At 42.8% G+C, this 22,652-nt stretch overlaps 2 protein-coding genes across 4 annotated transcripts in view; one reads left to right on the forward strand and one right to left on the reverse strand.

Annotated features, from left to right (window-relative positions):
* Window positions 1–3,502, reverse strand: part of LOC139761367 (glucose dehydrogenase [FAD, quinone]-like) — a 46,170-nt gene extending 42,668 nt beyond the window's left edge. The window contains exon 1 of the mRNA XM_071685471.1: window positions 2,744–3,502. The gene's annotated coding sequence lies outside the window, so the exon portion shown is untranslated. The remainder of the gene's footprint in view (window positions 1–2,743) is intronic.
* The window catches only part of LOC139761368 (transketolase), a 61,486-nt gene that overhangs the window by 33,060 nt on the left and 5,774 nt on the right, over window positions 1–22,652 (forward strand). For 2 of the 3 annotated variants that reach the window (XM_071685475.1, XM_071685473.1), the window contains 5 exons: window positions 16,038–16,183; window positions 17,488–17,677; window positions 19,336–19,570; window positions 20,492–20,762; window positions 21,344–21,482. In XM_071685475.1, coding sequence (XP_071541576.1) covers window positions 16,060–16,183; window positions 17,488–17,677; window positions 19,336–19,570; window positions 20,492–20,762; window positions 21,344–21,482 — 959 coding nt within the window. In that variant the 5' untranslated portion in view covers window positions 16,038–16,059. Of the gene's footprint in view, window positions 1–5,555; window positions 5,912–16,037; window positions 16,184–17,487; window positions 17,678–19,335; window positions 19,571–20,491; window positions 20,763–21,343; window positions 21,483–22,652 lie in introns of those variants that run through there. The other variant, XM_071685474.1, reaches the window with a different exon arrangement.

A 22,652-nucleotide genomic window follows, 5' to 3' on the forward strand; every position in this document is an offset into this window, starting at 1 on the left:
GGTGTGCACGTACGTGTGGGAGTGACCGGTGCGAACATACGTGGGGGAGTGAGCGATATGCACGTACGTGTGGGAGTGGGCGGTACGCACGTACGTGTGGGAGTGGGCGGTACGCACGTACGTGTGGGAGTGGGCGGTACGCACGTACGTGTGGGAGTGGGCGGTACGCACGTACGTGTGGGAGTGGGCAGTGTGCACGTACGTGTGTGGGTGTCCCCCCCCCCCCCGTGCCGCTGTCGCAATGCCTTGGGAAACGAGTTACCTGGCCTAGTAGTGGGTGGGTTGGTCGCTTTCTGCAGGCGAGGGCGTGGCTAGGTAATGAAGGGGGGGAGGGGGGGGTGAGTGGAGGTACAGTAGGGTGGGGGGGAGGTGGGTTGAACCACACCCACCCCACACCCCACCCAACCCACCCTAACCCACTTAGATTTATTAAAAATGGTGTAATTGATTATCTATTCATTACTCTGTGTCTAGTATATATTGAAAGGTGTAACCCGAATTATAGTCAGGGTTGATAGATAATACTTTAGATCCTAGATAGATGATAGATTTAGCCCTGTGACTCATTGACTCACTAGTGTTCCACCCACTTACCAGTATCTGTGACTCACCAGTGTTCCACCCACTCACCAGTACCTGTGACTCACCAGTGTTCCACCCACTTACCAGTACCTGCGACTCACCAGTGTTCCACCCACTTACCAGTACCTGCGACTCACCAGTGTACCACCCACTTACCAGTATCTGTGACTCACCAGTGTTCCACCCACTCACCAGTACCTGCGACTCACCAATGTTCCACCCACTTACCAGTACCTGCGACTCACCAGTGTTCCACCCACTTACCAGTACCTGCGACTCACCAGCGTTCCACCCACTTACCAGTACCTGCGACTCACCAATGTTCCACCCACTTACCAGTACCTGCGACTCACCAATGTTCCACCCACTCACCAGTACCTGTGACTCACCAGTGTTCCACCCACTTACCAGTACCTGCGACTCACCAGTGTTCCACCCACTTACCAGTACCTGCGACTCACCAGCGTTCCACCCACTTACCAGTACCTGCGACTCACCAATGTTCCACCCACTTACCAGTACCTGCGACTCACCAATGTTCCACCCACTTACCAGTACCTGCGACTCACCAGTGTTCCACCCACTTACCAGTACATTTGACTCCAGCGTTCCACCCACTTACCAGTACCTGCGACTCACCAGTGTTCCACCCACTTACCAGTACCTGCGACTCATCAGTGTTCCACCCACTTACCAGTACCTGCGACTCACCAGTGTTCCACCCACTTACCAGTACCTGTGACTCACCAGTGTTCCACCCACTTACCAGTACATTTGACTCCAGCGTTCCACCCACTTACCAGTACCTGCGACTCATTAGTGTTCCACCCACTTACCAGTACCTGCGACTCACCAGTGTTCCACCCACTTACCAGTACATTTGACTCCAGCGTTCCACCCACTTACCAGTACCTGCGACTCACCAGTGTTCCACCCACTTACCAGTACCTGCGACTCAACAGTGTTTCACCCACTTACCAGTACCTGTGACTCACCAGTGTTCCACCCACTTACCAGTACCTGCGACTCACCAGTGTTCCACCCACTTACCAGTACATTTGACTCCAGCGTTCCACCCACTTACCAGTACCTGCGAGTCACCAGTGTTCCACCCACTTACCAGTACTTGCGACTCACCAGCGTTCCACCCACTTACCAGTACCTGCGACTCACCAGTGTTCCACCCACTTACCAGTACCTGTGACTCACCAGTGTTCCACCCACTTGCCAGTCCCTGCGACTCACCAGTGTTCCACCCTCTTACCAGTACCTGCGATTCACCAGTGTTCCACCCACTTACCAGTACCTGTGACTCACCAGTGTTCCACCCACTTACCAGTACCTGCAACTCACCAGTGTTCCACCCACTTACCAGTTCCTGTGACTCACCAGTGTTCCACCCACTTACCAGTACCTGCAACTCACCAGTGTTCCACCCACTTACCAGTTCCTGTGACTCACCAGTGTTCCACCCACTTACCAGTACCTGTGACTCACCAGTGTTCCACCCACTTACCAGTACCTGTGACTCACCAGTGTTCCACCCACTTACCAGTACCTGTGACTCACCAGTGTTCCACCCACCTACCAGTACCTCTGACTCACCAATGTTCCACCCCTTTACCAGTACCTTTTACTCACCAGTGTTCCACCCACCGTTACCTATGACTCACCAGTGTTCCACCCACCGTTACCTGTGACTCACCGGAGCTCCGTTAGTGAAAATAACATGGCATTTTGAACTTAAGGGTTTGTTGAATATGACAGGGATGACTTAAAATGATAGGGGAGGGTGATGAAGATGACAGGGGATGAGTGAAGATGTTAGGTGATGGGTGAAGATGACTGGGATAGGTGAAGATGACAGGGATGGGTGGAGATATGAGGGATGGGCGAAGATATCAGGAGTGGATGATGAAGATGAGTGAAGATGACAAGTTTGGGTGAGAACGGATGGGTGAAGGTGACAAGGTTTGAAAATGAGGGGTGGGTGAAGGTGACAAGGTTTGAAAATGACGGATGGGTGAAGGTGACAGGGTAGAATAAAGGTGACTGTGTGAAAATGACAGGAATGGGTAAATACGACAGGTGAAAGTGAAGATGATAACCGCCGCTGAAGATGATAGCGGGGTAGTGAAAGTGACAAGATATCGTGGCTCACCTTCCATTGGGCTCGGGCGTCAGCTGGGATGACCATGAACAAAGGGAAATCGCACGAATTTCTCCATTACTAATATTTTTTTTTTCTTTTAGAAGAACTTGTCTGTGTGTCTGACGCTATGAGGTCTCGCGCAGCGCGCCATTACTGGAACCCTGGGCGGGAAAAAAAACAGAAATGGCGCGCGTTCAGCAGACGACAACAGGTTGTTGTGAACTGCTGCCGTTGCCACGTCGGGCAGCAGACTGGTGGCGTCGGCGGCAGCGGGATCGGCTGCTGCCATCGCCGGGACGTCTTGTGACACCACGACCAGCCGCCCAGCGTCGCTCCGTCGTCCGTGACAACGACCCGAACCTGGGAATTGGACGGTCTAAGACGCCATTACGAAATCCGTTGACGAATGAGAGAGAGACAGAGAGATTTGGCTGATCCTTCTAAGCCAAGTGTACTCTTGGATTGTGGGTGTGTGGGCGGATTAATATCACGTGTCACACCCTCTTTCCACACACACCCAACTGGGTGGGGAGGGGTGTGTACTCTCACCTCCACCCGCTCCCCCACACACCCCCTTTACCACACACACACACACACACACACACACAGAGTCTTTGAGCATGACAGTACGACTTTTTGGGTACAGCTTGCATTTGTTAAGTACCAAGGCACGACCCCTGACCACGTGCGGTGCGTACGGGGTGCTGGACCACGTGGGTACGACCCCTGAGTACGTACGGTGGGTACGGGGTGCTGGACCACGTGGGCACGACCCCTGAGCACGCGCGGTGGATACGGGGTGCTGGACCACGTGGGCACGACCCCTGAGTACGTGCGGTGGGTACGGGGTGCTGGACCACGTGGGCACGACCCCTGAGTACGTGCGATGGGTACGGGGTGCTGGACAACGTGGGTACGACCCCTGAGTACGTGCGATGGGTACGGGGTGCTGGACCACTTGGGCACGACCCCTGAGTACCTGCGGTGGGTACGGGGTGCTGGACCACGTGGGCACGACCCCTGAGCACGTGCGATGGACACGGGGTGCTGGAGCACGTGGCTACGACCCTCGAACGCACGATAGGTAGGGTAGGTGCCTATAGAGCACGACGGTACGACCCTTGAGTACTGCTGTACGACCCCTGAGCACAACCGTACGCCTCTTGAGCATTGCTGTACGACCCCTGAGCACAACCGTACGACCCTTGAGCATTGCTGTACGACCCTTCAACACCACGACCTATGACCACATGTACGACCCTTCAACACCACGACCTATGACCACATGTACGACCCTTCAACACCACGACCTGTGACCACATGTACGACACTTGAGAATTGTACGACCCTTCAGCACTGTTTTACCTTTCAACATTGCTTTACGACCCTTGAGCACTACTGTACGACCCTTGAGCACAACCATACGACCTCGGGCCACATCAATACGACCCTTAAGCACCTAAGATGCCATCGTGGAGGAGGAGGGTACGACCCTTGAGTATCAGTAGGTGACCTGTGACCTGATCCTTATTGAAGGTTCAGGTCACACAGGAAGAGGACGACCACGAGAACGACCTCTTGGGTGATGGAGGTCGTTCGCGGTGGTCAGAAAACGACTCTCTCTCTCTCTCTCTCTCTCTCTCTCTCTCTCTCTCTCTCTCTCTCTCTTTTGTATACAGTCACCTCACAGGTAACGCTCGTAACATCCGTAACGTGTGACGACCCTAATGAAGCCCGTTACGTACGACCGTATACACTGGGGGACCTGTTACGCAGACGACTTTTGTCACACTGAGGAGCTGTTACAGACGATATGTCACACTTGAAGACCCGTTACATACGACTTGTTACATTAGAACCCCTATTTATATACGACCTGTCACACTGGGAACCTGTTACGTACATGTTACACTGGGGACACGTTTCATACATAGCACACTGAGGACCCATTGCATACGACCTGTCACACCGGGAACCCGTTACATACTTGTCACTGGGGACGTTACATACAATGTCACGGGATCCGTTACATACACCCTGTTACTGGGAACCCATTACATGTCACACTGCGGACGTTACATACACCCGTTACATACCCTGTCACAGGGGACCCGTTACACCCTGTCACAGGAGACCCGTATCATACACCCTGTCACAAGGGACCCGTTACATACACCCTGTCACAGGGGACCCGTTACATACACCCTATCACAAGGGACCCGTTACATACGACCAGTCACACTAGAACCCGTTACATACACCCTGTCACAGGGGACCCGTTACATACGACCTGTCACACTAGGACCCGTTACATACGACCTGTCACACTAGAACCCGTTACATACACCCTGTCACAGGGGACCCGTTACATACGACCTGTCACACTAGGACCCGTTACATACGACCTGTCACACTAGGACCCGTTACACACAACCTGTCACACTGGGCACCCGGTAACTTCCTGGAAAAAAGTATTTTTAAAGAAAAAAAAGTATTTGGCTTAAGATTTGAAAAATATATTTGTCTACGAATTCATAGACAAATTATTAATATGTTTAATGATTTTCCTTTTTTTTTTTTTTGCATATTTTACTATTTTGATTGTATTCTTTTAATTACTATATTAATGGGGGAATTATTGAGAAAGACTAAGTATTATCCTGCAAATGTTACGTCACTCGTGTGTGTGTGTGTGTGTATTTGCCGGGAAATGGCGAAACGCATTGTGACATCTATAAATCCGATCCAAAAAAAAAAGTATATTTGTAATACTCTACTGATGGGAGTGTAAATTTTCTTATGATTTTATTTAGGACTCAGAAAGGATACTTAAAGAGAAAAGAAGGATTTAGACATTACTACGAAAGTGTACGAGGCCCAACAAGTGTGTTGAGGCGCAATAGATTAAAAACAGAATCGAAGCGGTGCCGAAGCCGGCCTGTGATTGGCCCGTTGGCCTGGCGGTTGCCAGTTCGCCTTTGTGTATATATAAGAAGCGTGCCTGGCGCTCGGCGTCAGAGTAACCTTGACCTGTATGGGCTGTACGCTGTCTGTGGACGCTGGGAAGAGCCGCGCTGCCGCCAACATGTCGTCCGAAATCAAGACGCAGGACCTGCAGGACATCGCCAACAAGCTGAGGATCCTTTCCGTCAAGTGCACGCAGGAGGCCAAGTCCGGGTACGTCTCGCACTTCTCTCTATATTGATTGGGACGACGGCGGGGTTGCCCATGGGATTAGATTAGATATATATATATGGCTTGGAACGCCATAATGATTGGGGTTTTCGTCTCGAAGTCGCCGGTTCGTTGGGAATGGGAATGGGAATGGGTCATGGCGGACGTGGAGGAGGAATGGTGACTTGGGGCGACATATTTTTGATTGGAATTTGTGTCCTAGCAAGACGTTATGTAATGCGGTGGAAGCGAGGAAGTAACTGATTGGAATGCGCGATTGATTGGTTCCCGGGTACCAATCCCTCACGCATTCCAATCAGTAAATGTAAATAGATTGTTAAATCGGGATAGAGAATTGAAGGTTGTAGGTAAGGGAGGTGGAACGAATGGGTTGGGGCAAGAGGAAGCGATTGGGGATTTAGGTAAGGGGATTGAATGAATGGATTGGGCAAAGAGGAAGCGATTGGGGATTTAGGTAGGATTGAAGGAATGGATTGGGGGATTTGGACTAGAAGCGATTGGGGATTTAGGTAGGGGGATTGAAGGAATGGATTGGGGGATTGGGCAAGAGGAAGCGATTGGGGATTTAGGTAAGGGGATTGAACGAATGGATTGTGCAAAGAGGAAGTGAGTGGGGATTTAGGTAAGGGGATTGGGGGATTTGGGTAAAGAGGAAGCGATTGGGGATTTAGGTATGGGGATTGAATGAATGGATTGGGCAGAGGAAGCGATTGGGGATTTAGGGAGGGGGATTGAAGGAATGGATTGGGCAAAGAGGAAGCGACTGGGGATTTAGGTAAGGGAGATGGAACGAATGGATTGGGCAAAGAGGAAGCGACTGGGGATTTAGGTAAGGGGATTAAAGGAATGGATTGGGGGATTGGGCATTTAGGTAGGGGGATTGAAGGAATGGATTGGGGGATGAGACAAGAGAAAGCGTTTAGGGATTTAGGTAAGGGGATTGAAGAATGGATTGGGCAAAGAGGAAGCGACTGGGGATTTAGGTAAGGGGGATTGAACGAATGGATTGGGGGGATTTGGGCAAAGAGAAAAGCGGTGATTTAATGATTGGGGATTACATAACGAGGCAATCCAGGATATATCGGTCCCTCTAAGAAACCTGTCCGATATTTTTGTTTCCTTCTAGCGCGATCGGGATTTTCCCCAAGTGTCTCCCCAGAGTCGGTATCGGAAAATGAAAGTTTTCCCGATTGCGCCAGTCACCTGTGTTCCAATCGCCACGTAACGTATTGAACATGTTGAACAATGTCGGGGTTTTTTCTTATGTAAATAATTTAATTTATACCCTTTATTTACGTAGGTAATCGTGATTAATTAATCTCTCAGGCGTTTATATTAATATAAATCTTAGGCGTTTATATTATAAAGTAATTAATTATTTTATGATTGGAGTTCATGTTTTATTATTCTATTTGATTCGCTTATTTTCGTCGTGTCTGTAAATAACTTATTTATCGCTTGTATTTTCTCGTATCCATTAATGATAAAAACAGCTTGAGCTTATAATGATAATTAACGTTATTTGCGGTGAAAAGGTTATGAATTGAGGTAATGAAAATTATGAATGAAGATTGTGAAGGATGTGAATGAAGATTTATGTAGGTTGTGAATGAAGATCTTGAAAGTTATGAATGAAGATCGTGGTTATCAATGATCATGAATGAAGATCGTGAAGGTTATGAATGAAGATCGTGAAGGTTATGAATGAAGATCGTGAAGGATATGATGAAGATTATGAAGGATATGAATGAAGATTATGGAGGATATGAAGTTTATGAAGGTTATGAATGAAGATCTTGAAGGTTATGAATGAAGATCTTGAAGGTTATGAATGAAAATCATAAAGGTTATGAATGAAGATCGTGAATTTTATGAATGAAGATCATAAAGATCATGGTTATGAATGAAAATCATAAATGTTATGAATGAAGAGCTTATGAATGAACATCATAAACGTTATGAATGAAGATCATGAAGGAAGCTCATAAGGGTTATGAATGAAGATCACACGGGTGAAAGTATGGGGGGGTAACAGGTGAAATTCTCCAGGCCTGTAAGTATAACCAGGACAAAGCTAAAATCAGCTAAGCTTTTCCAGCTTGTGACAAAGTGGTCATTTGTAAGCTGTTACCTGGCTTCATGCTGGACGTATTCTAGGCCGAATTCCATGAAAAAAAAATAATTTTGCTCCTAAATTTTATTTAAAGTCCATCATGGAAAAGCCAGTGTAAATGTTTAAGTTTCGTGTTTATTTTTAATATTGGTGTGTCTCTTGACCCAATGCGCTATCAAATTTTCCGAATATTGCCATAAATATTTTGATTATTTAAGGGTGCAAATAGATATTTGTGACCTCGCAACACCCTTTTTTTTGTTTGTTTGTTTTTCTATTAAAAAGCACTGATGGCGTGGCGGGTTGTATGGTGTTAAACATCGCTGGGCCAATTTTGATTTGGCCAACTTTGCCTCGTTAAATTGGTCCACAGTTCAAGATAATTACTTGAAATAGTTTCCCTGCGAAATGCAGTTGTAAAAGCCAAGTTTTCTTAGGTTGTAAAAGCCAAGTTTTCTTAGGTTGTAAAAGCCAAGTTTTCTTTGGTTGTGAAAGCCAAGTTTTCTTTGGTTGTAAAAGTAGGTTACAAAAGCCAAGTTTTCTTAGGTTACAAAAGCCAAGTTTTCTTAGGTTACAAAAGCAAAGTTTTCTTAGGTTGTAAAAGCCAAGTTTTCTTAGGTTGATTTATATATTGATTTCCCTTCGCTTCTTCACAGCGCCCTGGCTACTATATATTTTTTTTTTCATAGTATTGGTGGTTTTCACCACTTGATTACACGTTATAATAACCCACAGCCCCTCGTATAACCGGTCTTCACAGCCCTCGCCACCTGTCATGACAGTAGTGTAAAAGGAAAAAAAAGAAAAAAGAAAAATTATCCCCCATTGGTCTTGGTCTGGTTGTGCACGGGGGAGGTTACATGGCCACACAATAACAACAGTCTTCCATGGCAGGTTTTTGCCGTAAATGATTCGTTAGCGGAACTAAACTGGGCCTCTTTTACGCCCCCACAAGTGGGGGAGAGAGGAGTGGGGTAAGTAAGTAAGTAAGTGTGTGGCGTGGGGGAGAGAGGAGTGGGGTAAGTGTGTGGCGTGTGGGAAGAGGAGTGGGGTAAGTAACTGTGTGGGGGGAGAGGAGTGGGGTAAGTAAGTAAGTGTGTGGCGTGGGGGGAGAGGAGTGGGGTAAGTAAGTAAGTGTGTGGCGTGGGGGGAGAGGAGTGGGGTAAGTAAGTAAAGTCTGTTTTGCAATGACGCAAGTGAAGTGAGCCATTACCGGACGAGCAACAAAAATTGGTCGCTAGGGAGGGGGGGGTGGTGGTTGTAGTAATGGTTTTCGAACCGGGGTGTCTCTTGTTTCCGGGCGGATCATATATAAAGGGGCGTTGTGGTTGTTAAGGTTTGGACTACGAGGTGGGGTAATGGTAGGAGATGAAGGGGTGTGTGTGGTTAAAGGGTATTATTTAGCGGTGGGGAATACGAGGGAGAGAGGGAGGGAGACGTTACCATATGGTAAACCGTTGGATGGGGTTTCGGGCTTCGAACCCCGCTCGCGGCGTCATGGGATGGAATCGCTTCCAACCGTTTTTAACGATGGTCGGCCATTTATCAGCTCATAAGGTTGTTCTGTCCATAAGAATTGGACACTCTTGTAGAACATACAAGTCTGTAAAAGTGTGTAGGAAGAGGAAAACGACGTGGTTGTAAATTGGAAACCATATTACGAATTTGAAAGTTGGTTTTGGTTAGGGTTTGAGGCATAGTTTTGAGTGGAAGCAGGAACGTTGCGTGTCGTAGAAGGTAATTAGGCGGTTTAATTAGGCCATCTCGGCATTACCTGCTTTTGGAACGTTGGACGTATTAGCATTGTGAGGCCTATTCTAATTAGGTCCCGAGTGTAGGGTAATTACCACATTGTACATCTGTACGGTGAGGGGAGTTGTACACTCGAGGTTCCATTCCATGAACTTGCCATAATTTTAAAACTTGTCCACTCGTTCGTTTAATCGGGTTTTCATCTAAATTTTTGCACTGTAAAAGGACTTTTATATATTAATCTTTTATTTATTCTGGACTCTGGTTGTAAAAGCCTTCTAACCATCGAAGAATTGTTCATTTGATGGTAGTTCAGTCAAGGTTGTGGTCGTAAGGTTTTATCACCCTTACTTTTCTCTCTTCCATGGACGAATTTAAGGATTGGCTATTCCCCGTTTCGAGTACTTGTTACCATCAATGTTACGTTAGAGGCTGTTTGGCCAAGTTAGCACCAGAAAAAAAAAAAAAAGGAATAGGTTAGCTATCGCCTATATTGTGGAGTGGTTTGACCCCGCACGAGTTTGTACCCATTTCAGGGATAGACACTTGCGCCAGATTAGCTGGAGGTGGTTGCTGCACGTAGTATAAGCTGGTGGAGTTGCACATCGTAAGCTGGAGGAAGTTGCTTGCGTAAGTTAAGCTGGGAGGGGGGTTGCAAAGAAGATAAGCTGTGTCCTTGCCCCAGGGGGCAGCAGTTGCATGTGAAACTACGAGGATTGTGATTGTAAATGTTTAGGAAGAAGGATCAACTCCTCAAGCTTCTAGCTTGAAGATAAGCTGGGTTACTCCTCAAGCTTCGTGCTTAAAGATGGGGCCTCATTTTTTCCTTGTGGTCTGGCATGGAATGATGGATGAAATTATTATAATTATTAAGAATTCGTTGCTAAAAGTCTCGTCGTGTCGTCTTGATCGCTCGCCTCCGACATGGTGTAAACAGATGGTGTTGCACTAAACCTTTTATTATTATTATTATTATTAATATTTCAAACTCTGTGTCTGAAGTAACGTTGAATATATGTTATTTTTGCTTTGGAGTACCACACTTGAGTACATTTTGCCGTCAAGGTATCTTTTTTGAGGGGGAATTTGGTATACAATCTGAGCCAACTTCAAATTACTTGAAAACACCTTTTCGATTAGACTTTTGTAAATGTTTGAATTATTTAGGATAAAAGGGGGTAGATAATTATCCCAGCCATGTGTGTATAGTTAAGAAATTTCATGATCCGTGTAGACTATATGAAGGTTTCTCGTAATTTGGTGGTTCTATCAACATTCGTGTGGCTTGAGTACATGGTGGTTTTTTGAAAACTGTGTGGTAAGTGAGGCGATTCTTGTCATGGCTGCCAACGTTGGCAAGTGAGGTGGTGTCATGGCTGCCAACGTTGGCAGATGAGGCGATTGTTGTCATGGTTGCCAAGTGAGGAGGTACTGTTATCTCTGTGGTCACAGGTTTAAACCACAGACTTGTCGTAAATGCTGGACTTTGGCCGGGTTGCTAAGATGTCCTCCTGGCTATATATATATATATATATATATATATATATATATATATATATATATATATATATATATATATAATTTTTTTTTTTCATACTATTCGCCATTTCCCGCGATAGCGAGGTAGCGTTAAGAACAGAGGACTGGGCCTTTGAGGGAACATCCTCACCTGGCCCCCTTATACATTGTCGCTGTCTCCCGCGTTAGCGAGGTAGCGCAAGGAAGCAGTCGAAAGAATGTCCCAACCCACATATACATAACACATGCACATATACATACATATACATTTCAACGTATACATACAGACACAGACATGTACATATATATATATATATATATATATATATATATATATATATATATATATATATACATACATATACATACATATACACGTGTACCTATTCATACTTGCTGCCTTCATCCATACCTGGTCACCCGCCGGAAATCTGTGTGGCGTGGGGAAATAAAGACGTGTAGGCTGTGGTCTGTATATTATAAGGTGTAATTTGTGGTTTGTGAGAGAATGAGAAAGTTCGAGGTTAGCTGGTGTGTGTGGGTGTGCTTCTGTTCCCACTTGTGAACTTTAAGTGTTAGTTTTGAGTGAATTTATAACATCGTCTTCTCATTATGCACGCACAGCTTAAGGTTATATATATATATATATATATATATATATATATATATATATATATATATATTCCTGAGTCCACGGGGAAAATGAAACACGAAAAGTTCCCAAGTGCACTTTCGTGGAATAATCACATCATCAAGGGAGACAAGAGAAATATAAGTCAGTTGATATACATCGAAGAGACGAAGCTAGGACGCCATTTGGTAAACCTGTGATATATATATATATATATGTGTGTGGATCAGGTGTTTGCTTTGAAGAATGTATGTGAGAAATACTTAGAAAAGCAAATGGATTTGTATGTAGCATTTATGGATCTGGAGAAGGCATATGATAAGAGTTGATAGAGATGCTCTGTGGAAGGTATTAAGAATATATGGTGTGGGAGGAAAGTTGTTAGAAGCAGTGAAAAGTTTTTATCGAGGATGTAAGGCATGTGTACGTGTAGGAAGAGAGGAAAGTGATTGGTTCTCAGTGAATGTAGGTTTGCGGCAGGGGTGTCTGATGTCTCCATGGTTGTTTATGGATGGGGTTGTTAGGGAGGTAAATGCAAGAGTTTTGGAAAGAGGGGCAAGTATGAAGTCTGTTGGGGATGAGAGAGCCTGGAAAGTGAGTCAGTTGTTGTTCGCTGATGATACAGCGCTGGTGGCTGATTCATGTGAGAAACTGCAGAAGCTGGTGACTGAGTTTGGAAAAGTGTGTGGAAGAAGAAAGTTAAGAGTAAATGTGAATAAGAGCAAGGTTATTAGGTACAGTAGGGTTGAGGGTCGTCAATTGGGAGGTGTTTGAATGGAGAAAAACTGGAGGAAGTGAAGTGTTTTAGATATCTGGGAGTGGATCTGGCAGCGGATGGAACCATGGAAGCGGAAGTGGATCATAGGGTGGGGGAGGGGGCGAAAATCCTGGGGGCCTTGAAGAATGTGTGGAAGTCGAGAACATTATCTCGGAAAGCAAAAATGGGTATGTTTGAAGGAATAGTGGTTCCAACAATGTTGTATGGTTGCGAGGCGTGGGCTATGGATAGAGTTGTGCGCAGGAGGATGGATGTGCTGGAAATGAGATGTTTGAGGACATTGTGTGGTGTGAGGTGGTTTGATCGAGTGAGTAACGTAAGGGTAAGAGAGATGTGTGGTAATAAAAAGAGCGTGGTTGAGAGAGCAGAAGAGGGTGTTTTGAAGTGGTTTGGGCACATGGAGAGGATGAGTGAGGAGAGATTGACCAAGAAGATATATGTGTCGGAGGTGGCGGGAACAAGGAGAAGAGGGAGACCAAATTGGAGGTGGAAGGATGGAGTGAAAAGGATTTTGTGTGATCGGGGCCTGAACATGCAGGAGGGTGAAAGGAGGGCAAGGAATAGAGTGAATTGGAGCGATGTGGTATACCGGGGTTGACGTGCTGTCAGTGGATTGAATCGGGGCATGTGAAGCGTCTGGGGTAAACCATGGAAAGCTGTGTAGGTATGTATATTTGCGTGTGTGGACGTATGTATATACATGTGTATGGGGGGGGGGGGGTTGGGCCATTTCTTTCGTCTGTTTCCTTGCGCTACTTCGCAAACGCGGGAGACAGCGACAAAGTATAATAAAAAAAATATATATATATATTCTCGGTGTATGACGTGAATCATTGGTATTCCGTCTGCTACTTAGTGAACGTGTATTGGGTTATGTAATATAGCTCCTGATGTACCAATTTTAAGGAAACAATAAGAAAAAATAATAAACCTTGCCCTGGGCGACCCAGGATTTTTACTTCACAAGGGCGTGAAAATTTCGTGTACAATCCATTGGTGTTTGGTCATCCCAGCTTCGTGTGGTGAACCTGCCTGGAGGTACAGTGTGTGTGTGTGTGTGTGTGTGTGTGTGCCCTTAAGCCAACTGTGTCTGATAAGTTACTCCAACAATTATGAAATGACACGTTATATATATATATATTTTTTTTACGACAGTGGGTACGTGTGGAAGATAGGTTGTGTGTGTGGCCACAAATGGTTTGTTTGAGCCTCTGCCGTTACTTGCCTGGTGTGGAGGGAAACACACACATCACGTGACCTCGATCTCCTTCTTGTGAACATGTCTGTGTTTGTGTGTGTGCACGTCTTTCCATGCAGGATGGATGGAAGAGGATTTCACTTCAGAATGGCCTTATTTATTAAGACTTGTATGGAAAGTAATGACCAAATGGCATGGTTATTGATGCTAGACGCGACTTGAAATGTATATGTGTATATTGAGCTCCAGCGGCCATTATCTTCACAAATGGGTTAATTGTTTAGTAACAGCATTCTCCTATGTCAAGTGTTTTGTATTAAATCGACTTTAAGACGTAAACAAAACAAAAAAAAAAATGAAAATTTTGAAAAATTAATTTTGCCCAGGTAAATGCGGTTTAATTGTTCATTAAAAAGTAATAAATGCGTTATGAGGAGACTAAAGAATTTAGTTTTGTTTAGTATAAGGTGTTGTGTGGACGTATTGTGTGGGGATGCGTTTACGAAATTATTATAATCATTTTGAGTCGTGTGTGTGTGTGTGTGGTGGATGTAGATGTGTGTGTGTGCAGTCAGCTGTGTGGAGCGTTGCACGTGCGGTCAGCCAGGAAGGCTGGCGTCATGCACTGTGTGCACGTCTCGTCATTTCTCCGATGAATCATTCCGAAGGTTTGGTTCATGGCTGGTGAGGTGTGGGGGGTGGTTTGTTCCCAAGGCTGGTGGGTTAGGAGGGTTTGAGTGGTGGGTTGGGAGGGTTTAAAAGGCTGGTGGTGAGTTGGAAGGGCTTAAAAGGCTGGTGGTGGGTTGTTTGGGAGGGTTTAAAAGGCTGGTGGTGGGTTGGTTGGGAGGGTTTTAAAATGCTGGTGGTGGGTTGGTTGGGAGGGTTTAAGGCTGGTGGGTTGGTTGGGTGGGTTTAAGGCTGGTGGTGGTAGGTTGGGAGAGTACATACTCGGGCATCACCTCCCTCACCCCATGTCTGGGTCATCTTGTGTGGTGTCATTTGGTCCAATCATGGAGGAGATCTCGTACAGGGGAGGTTCTGGCCTCCTCTGTGCTTAATGAAAGTACCTGAAGTGGTGGTTTAATGATCTGGTTTGAGGAGACTTCATCTGGTGTATGTAAATGTTCCAATTTTTGTCTTTTGGGGCCATGTACATATCGACAAGGTCCTGCCTTTTGAGTACCTTATTTGTGGAGGAATGTAAGATTTCAATAGGAATGATTGATGTTTTTTTAATGTGTGGTACGATACTATAAGAATCTTTGTTGAATACAATCATTACTGTATTATACAATCTCGGAACCACATTTCAAGGCTTTGCTGCAATCTACATTGGGAGCAAGGGTGAACTTCTATTGAAATTGTACTGGTAATTCAACATTTTTTTTTTATTTTTCACTTTTAAGTAACCACAAGCCATTATTGTCTGGCAGAGGCGGAATTGATTATTCTGAATATTTCTATTGTGATAATTGCGGGAGAATTTAGCCGTTTATTTTTTTGGTATCTTTACGGCACCCTGCTCCCATTTTAATGGGGAGAAGCTGTGAAAGCCATAGTTAGGGCTTCATTCAGATGTTTGAGTAGCCTGAATATTTATATATAGACTTGTGCTATTGGTAAGAATATTAGGAGCATATCTCTAATGTAGTTAAAGTTTTTCAGTAAAAAGTATTTGCAATTAGATGCATTGTAAAGAAATTATGCTAGCAAATTTTGGCAGTAAATACTTTGTTCTATATTTGGTTTTCACCATGGAATGTAATGCCATGCATCTGTTACGAGGCCACTGTGTTATTCCTTTATTGAAATTAGAAATTTTGAATTTAAATGGTAACACCTATGGTTTAATGCTGTACTACTGAAATAGGGTGTTGCTGGTATCAGAAAGTTGTAAAACTTTAATTTTCAGTATTTTTTTAAAATTAATTTAATTTTAAAAGTAGTTTATATTATTTGGATAGAATAACATGCATGAAAGGCTTACAAAATTTCATTAGTCTGGCATAAGCCTAAAGTACCTGGCCCACTTTTTTTTTTATGGTACACCAATGGACATTAATTCATAGGTATTACAGAATCCACCCTTTGATTTATACCTGATTTTCTTATTTTCAGACATCCAACATCATGTGCGTCCATGGCGGAAATAATGTCAGTCCTGTTCTTCCACACCATGCGCTACAAACTGAGCGCCCCCAAGGATCCTAGCTCTGACCGCTTCATTCTCTCAAAAGGCCATGCTGCTCCCATCCTCTATGCCGGTTAGTACTGATAAAAAGTTTCAGATTGGGTGCCATTGTGTAGCTAGTGCTGTTAAGGTTTTCCACGTCATTATTTATGGTACTATCGCAGAAACTTCCACATGCCCCTCATTATTCTATAATACTGTTTGTATGTCTACATGTGTGGGTCCATAATGTCTGGTGCTTTCTCGTTAATTACTAAATTACCTTTGATGATCTAATTCCTGAATTATCCTGGGATATTATGTTCTAATTAATGAGTTACTCTCAGATGTAATAACTTCTCTGCTTAAGTTTACATCTGGTAGACCCTCTACTTTGATTTCTTTGATGCACCTTGGATTTGCATATTTGCCAGCATAAGGTACAGAGCACTTAGTTCTTGCGACAAATATCCAGTCACCTGTAAAGCACCAGCACAGTATCTTATCATTGTTCCCTCTACCCCTTTGTTTTTCTAGTGGGAAGGTGGTGTCATGATATCACTTTCAACCATTGTTTTGAGCTCTCCATTCTCTTTGGGTTTACTTATGTCTCGAACCATTTGTTGAATTCCACATTTCATAAACTACCCCTCAGCTTTTCATTACTTGGTGCCATGTACAGTCTACAGAAAGTTTCTAAATATTTGCTGTCATACATTTTGAAATGGCATTAAAGGTTTTGATTCGTCTCCTGGGCATTGTCATTAGTTGGTATGACTGGAAAATTGTTAGTTGAATGGGGATGGGGGAGGTAAGGAACTTCATTGAATTGAATTGCCAGATATTTCATTTCCTGTCATTTGCTATCCATACACTGAACACTTTAAGCTGTTAATCTCAGCAAAATTATTAATTTTTAGAATGATTTTTGGGTAACTTCATTTTCTAAGTATTTTTCATCACCACATATTTGAGACAATCATTACCTTTAGCCTTCTGAAATGTTTTTGAAAATGTAGCAAGTACAGTACATTGAACTTTTGTTCTATTTTGATATAGAAATAATCCACTTGTTTGGAGTTAAGAATATGGATTCCATAAAAAAAAATTATAGCAATTGGCAGTACCAACCTCACATAAACAACTAAACTAATTCTGCTCATTTTTTATTCTTGATACACATAGCCCATGGACTATTTTTTTTCTAATTTTTTTTGTACACAGTTGCATATATTTGCAAAAGCTGTTGCCTATTTATGCATTGGAAGGTTGTTAAAAATTGTTAAATGACGATGGTGGTCATACAGTTTTACTAGCAGCACAATGTAAGTTACTTCGCATACATTGGAAATGCACATTACTTTTATTGATATGAATTTTATGAATGCTTTGTTACAGCTTGGGCTGAGGCAGGACTGTTCCCACCCGAGGAGTTGATGAACCTCCGTAAGATAGACAGTGATCTTGAGGGCCACCCAACTCCACGCCTCAACTTTGTCGATGTTGCCACTGGCTCACTGGGTCAGGGTCTGTCTGTTGCTTGTGGTATGGCATATGTTGGGAAATACTATGACAAAGCGTCTTATAGGTAAGAAACATTACTAGTATTTATGAATGTTTTGAGTTTTTTCTATGCAAGTTTAATAAAAGATTAAGAAATTATGGAATTTCATATGATCAGAAAGGATGTTAATATGCAGAGCTTGCTCACTGCTTTTTACTTGATTGCAATTTCCCGACTTGGCATACTTTGATCCCCCATCCCTTCTGTGCATGGTTACTATTTCCCACATTATTGAAGTAGCACCAGGAGTAGATAAAAGGATGCCCTGGTTTGCTCACATCCACTTTATCGTATATCATGCACCAAAACCAGGCTACATACACATTTCCTTGGTTTCCCCCGACTGCTTGATGTGCTCTAGTTCAGCCCATTGACTGCCTGTTGTCCGTTGTAAACATTGCTCCAATTGACTCCATCCTTCAGCTTCCTTCTTGGTTGAAATATATAATTGAACTGTATATCTAAGTTTTTTGTCGATTGTGTTGGCTGGTTTTACTCTATCCACCCACCCCTTTAACTCTAGAATGGAATGATGGCATTATACCCTTTTTATGTATTTATATTTGATTTCTCAACCTCAGGAAGTTCATCTAAGATCGGAGGGAACAGATGTTCCCTGCAAGTTTAATGCACATGCCACATGACGTTTCTACCCCTAAGAAAACTTTGAATTTTGTTTACTTTCCATCCTGTTATTCTTTGTGCTGTTGCACTGCATATTAAACATTTCTAAATTCTAGGCTATATACTAAATAATTTATTGATATATCACTGGCACTGTGTCTTTGAATTAAAACATTAATAATACACCCCCATCTTCAAAGGAGTCTTGCAAACTCCTTCATAAGAAACGTGTTGAATGTACAGACAAATTGAATAGTGGTCATGCAACATGAACCCGATTTGCTCCTGCTTTAATTGCTTGATGGGATTTTACTGTAGCATGCCTTTAAGTTTTACTGATGTATTGTGTTTTACCTGTAGTTGATGTGCATTATCACTCCCGTCATGCCAGTAACTAGTGCAGAAATTGTTGGCGAAATGTGCATTTGATAGTGCAGGATATGAATGTTGCATGACTTTATGAAATATGGTAGTGGATGGTTAAGCTGCTTGTTAGGTATGAGTATGTGAATATTTAGAGAAATTGCTAAACAGGCCACATGGGGGTAGAATTGGATGAAGGCAAAAGATGACCTCCAATCCAAATATCCATTATTCAGATACATACAAAACTTTAATGCCTGCTTATTTAAAATTCCCACCAAAATTGTGCTTGTTTAATGCAGCTTTTTTTTGTATTGTGCTTTAACCCAAACCATTTTGTCGTTGTTCTTGGAATTAGCGGTGCAGGAGGTCTTTGACATCTGACCAATGATGCCATGATGTGGTGCATAACTGGTACAAATTTGAAATACTAGTATTGTTCACTACAAATCAGAAATGCATTAAAATTGTACTAAAGTGAACAATGAAATGTGAAAAATGATTGTTACATTTTGGATTAATTGTGTTGTAGGCAAATTCTTCTGTTTTGTAAAGTTTGGAAAGGGTACTTGTAGGCTTTCTTATTGGAGTCTTTTGTCCGAGTAAGGAGTGCCATAAAACATTCGGGTTGCGGTTTCTGTGCTTGAAGTATACTAGTAGGTTATGCAGAATGATGTGAAGTATTTTCTTTTCAGAACCTATTGCCTGATTGGTGATGGAGAGAGTGCAGAAGGCAGCATCTGGGAGGCTCTGAGCTTTGCAGGAATAAAGAAGCTGGACAACCTGGTTGCCATCTTCGATATTAACCGTCTAGGCCAATCGGAGCCAACAGCATTTCAGCATGAAATGGACTTGTACCGTTCTAGACTGGAAAGCTTTGGTTTCAATGCTTTAGTAGTGGATGGGCATGATGTAGAGGCTTTAGCTAAGGTAAGGTTTTAATTTTATTTTTTGATAATTGTAACAGATTGAGGGAAGAGTATTGTAACATTTTATGTTTAGGGTAAGTGGTGTTCCCTGGGAATTTAAAGAAAAAAAAAAAGTAGGCACATGTCCAGTATGGATAATGCTCTGGTTTTCCATTCTACTTGCCTTGAAGTAAAGATTTGTATGAATAATTTCAGCAAGGGCCTTTTGTTTCACGATAGGGTTAAGTTATGGTATACAGGCAGGTGATATGTCATTGGGGCCAAACCAAAACATATGTAGATGTCTAGGTAGAACATGAAAGGCTGAGGGGCTTGGGTATGGAAGTAGGCTCCGTCATGGTGTGTTGTACATGATTGAAGTAGTGTGCAGATGGGGCTAATGTTTGTTATACCACATTGCTGGAGTATGAGCAATGGTTGTGTGTGTACAGAAAAATTAGATTGTGCATTATTTAGTACCATATTTGTTGAGGCACATGTAGCTAGGGAAAACAGAGGAAGATTTTTCACTCTAGGGTGGTCAGAATAGCACTTCTTGGCATTGTTAGTGATAAAAATCTTGTAATGGTTTCTGTATGTTTTTGGTGTAACATGTCAGTACTCTGTTACCCTAAGGAACGAATGGTATATTTTGGCTTTCGAAATTTTGTCTATTAGTTCAGAATAGTCTGAATGTTGTCTGATAACTTGCATAAATCATTGATAAAAACTTTTGATATATATGCTGTAATTTTCTGAACTTGTGCTTAAAGTTTGCCTTCATTTTGAATATCCTTGACCTGTGGTTTTGAGAACTTCCAAAGTCTGTAGTTTATGTATATCAGGATGAAATGGATTCTGAATATGGATCAAAACCTATAACTGTAATATGACTTGTATGTTTCATGTTTTAACATGAGTTTTCTATGATGATGTATTTTAGGCATTCTACGAGGCTTCTCAGACGAAAGATAAACCATCTGCTATCCTAGCAAAGACCTACAAGGGTCGTGGTTTCCCAAGCATAGAAGATGAGGAGAACTGGCATGGAAAGCCCCTGGGAGGCAAGGCAGATGAAATACTAAATGAAGTTCAGGCCCTTATTAAGAACCCAGGACCCAATAACTTGGTGCCTCAGAAGCCTTTGCATGAAGATGCACCAGTGGTGGATATTACAAACATCAAGCTTTCTTCCCCACCAAACTATAACAAAGGTAATGTACTTGACGACTTTCTGAATATCGTTGCCTCTGTTTCTAATGTACTAAGAATGAAATTCAACAGTTGTTGGGCCCTCTCGAACTTTATCAGTTGCATAACATTTTGCATTTCAGTTGTTATCCATGTTCTCAGTTGTTTGGTTTATTCTGTTCATACTTGAAGTACGTGTTTTTTTTTTTTATCTCTGCTTGTACTATAAGCGCTGTATCTGCTTGTATTATTTTTTTTTTCTAACAAGTATATTGCTTAATTTCACGTTGTTTAAGCATTCTCTGTTATATGATAAAAGGTATTTAGATTTTTCAAGCATTGGATCAAGATGTTGCACTTGCTTCTAGGATAATTCTAATTAGATTGAGCTGACCATGGGCTGAGTACTTTGATTTCATTTTAGGTGCCAAGCCTCATAGGTCCATGTTGTATGTATTGGAGATCAGGTATGCTTTGAAAGAAGGGGAAATTGTTGTTTATATAAATTTGGTAAGATTTAATGTTTACTGTAGGCTGAAATAAAAATTTTGACTTGGCTACAGACCCTGAAGTGATATCTAAGTATTAATCTCTGACATTACAGGGGACAAGGTTGCCACAAGACAAGCCTACGGCACAGCCCTTTCCAAACTAGGTGAAAATAACACTCGAGTTGTTGCCATGGATGGAGACACGAAGAACTCTACATTTTCTAATGCCATGTTAAAGACTGATCCTGAAAGGTAATTTGTGTACAAAAGTTGTCATAATCTGGTAGTGCTCTGCTTAATATCATATTACACCTTCCTTGTGGAAAAAGTTCTCATCTAAACTTCCATATATCGCTGTAATGTAAACCACACACAGGTATTTAATGGGTAAGGTACTAAACTTAGTCTTGATTGCAGCTTGTAGGGATTCCTGTATATTACATGATTATGCCATAGTTTTTAAAGTAGAAAAATCAGATGTTCTTAAGGCCTGTATATGGCCTTTCAATAATTATTGATAGACTCTAATGCACCATAACCGAAGGCCAGTTGTGTCGAGGATATAGCGGTAAGGTTGATTCAAGGTGTGGTGAACATAGAGAGTGATAGTTTATTTTTCCCCCATGATGCTTCAGCTGTTTGAAAGGAGGGATGTTAAGGGTGATGCATGATGTACTTGTGAGAGGCGAAGTGAAAATAAATGTATCTTGGGTGTCCATAAGATTAGCTTGAATCTTGGCCTGTACTCGACCCATGAGGTTTACTACATCAGAGTTGGTATGGGTGTTAAGGGTGTTGTAATGCACAGGTTGAGGGAGTAGTTATTTGTTTTCAATGGTGAAGTGAAAATTCACTTCTGCAAGATAAAGATGCGTTTGATGGAGAGAGTTAAGATTTATTGAAGGTTTAGCGAATGGTTGCCAATATTATTGATATTGTTGGGGTAGGTGGTATACATTTGCCTCGGAATGTGTTTCTTGTCCACGTGTGATGGAGAATGTGGACTAAGAAAAGTATTATCAGTATTGCCTAGAATTTTTCTCTGCTTTGGAAATGAGTTTAGTTTTCAGTTTTAGCAGTTTATTCCCCAGAACAGGGAAATACAGATGAATAATTAGTTTACATTTGTCTTTAAATTTGTAGGAAGTAACTTGGTTTGGATGAAGTATGTTGCCTTGGATTGTTTATTCATTCTTGACTCTTGCCTTGTGTATTGGTGAAACAGGATCCTTTTCATGGAAGGGTTAATTGCTTTTTTGGCTAGAGCACTTGTTAATTTGAGACATTTTCCATTTGCATCTCTTCTCTGCATTGAATTTGGCCCCAAATCAGTCCTTTAGTATTTCATCTGAAACAGCCCTTCTGAATTTTGTATTTGACTTTGGAAATATTGGTTGCATGTGATTGATGGATAACTGGACT

The sequence above is a fragment of the Panulirus ornatus genome, chromosome 40 (genome assembly GCF_036320965.1).
Source record: "Panulirus ornatus isolate Po-2019 chromosome 40, ASM3632096v1, whole genome shotgun sequence".
Classification (NCBI taxonomy): domain Eukaryota; kingdom Metazoa; phylum Arthropoda; class Malacostraca; order Decapoda; family Palinuridae; genus Panulirus; species Panulirus ornatus.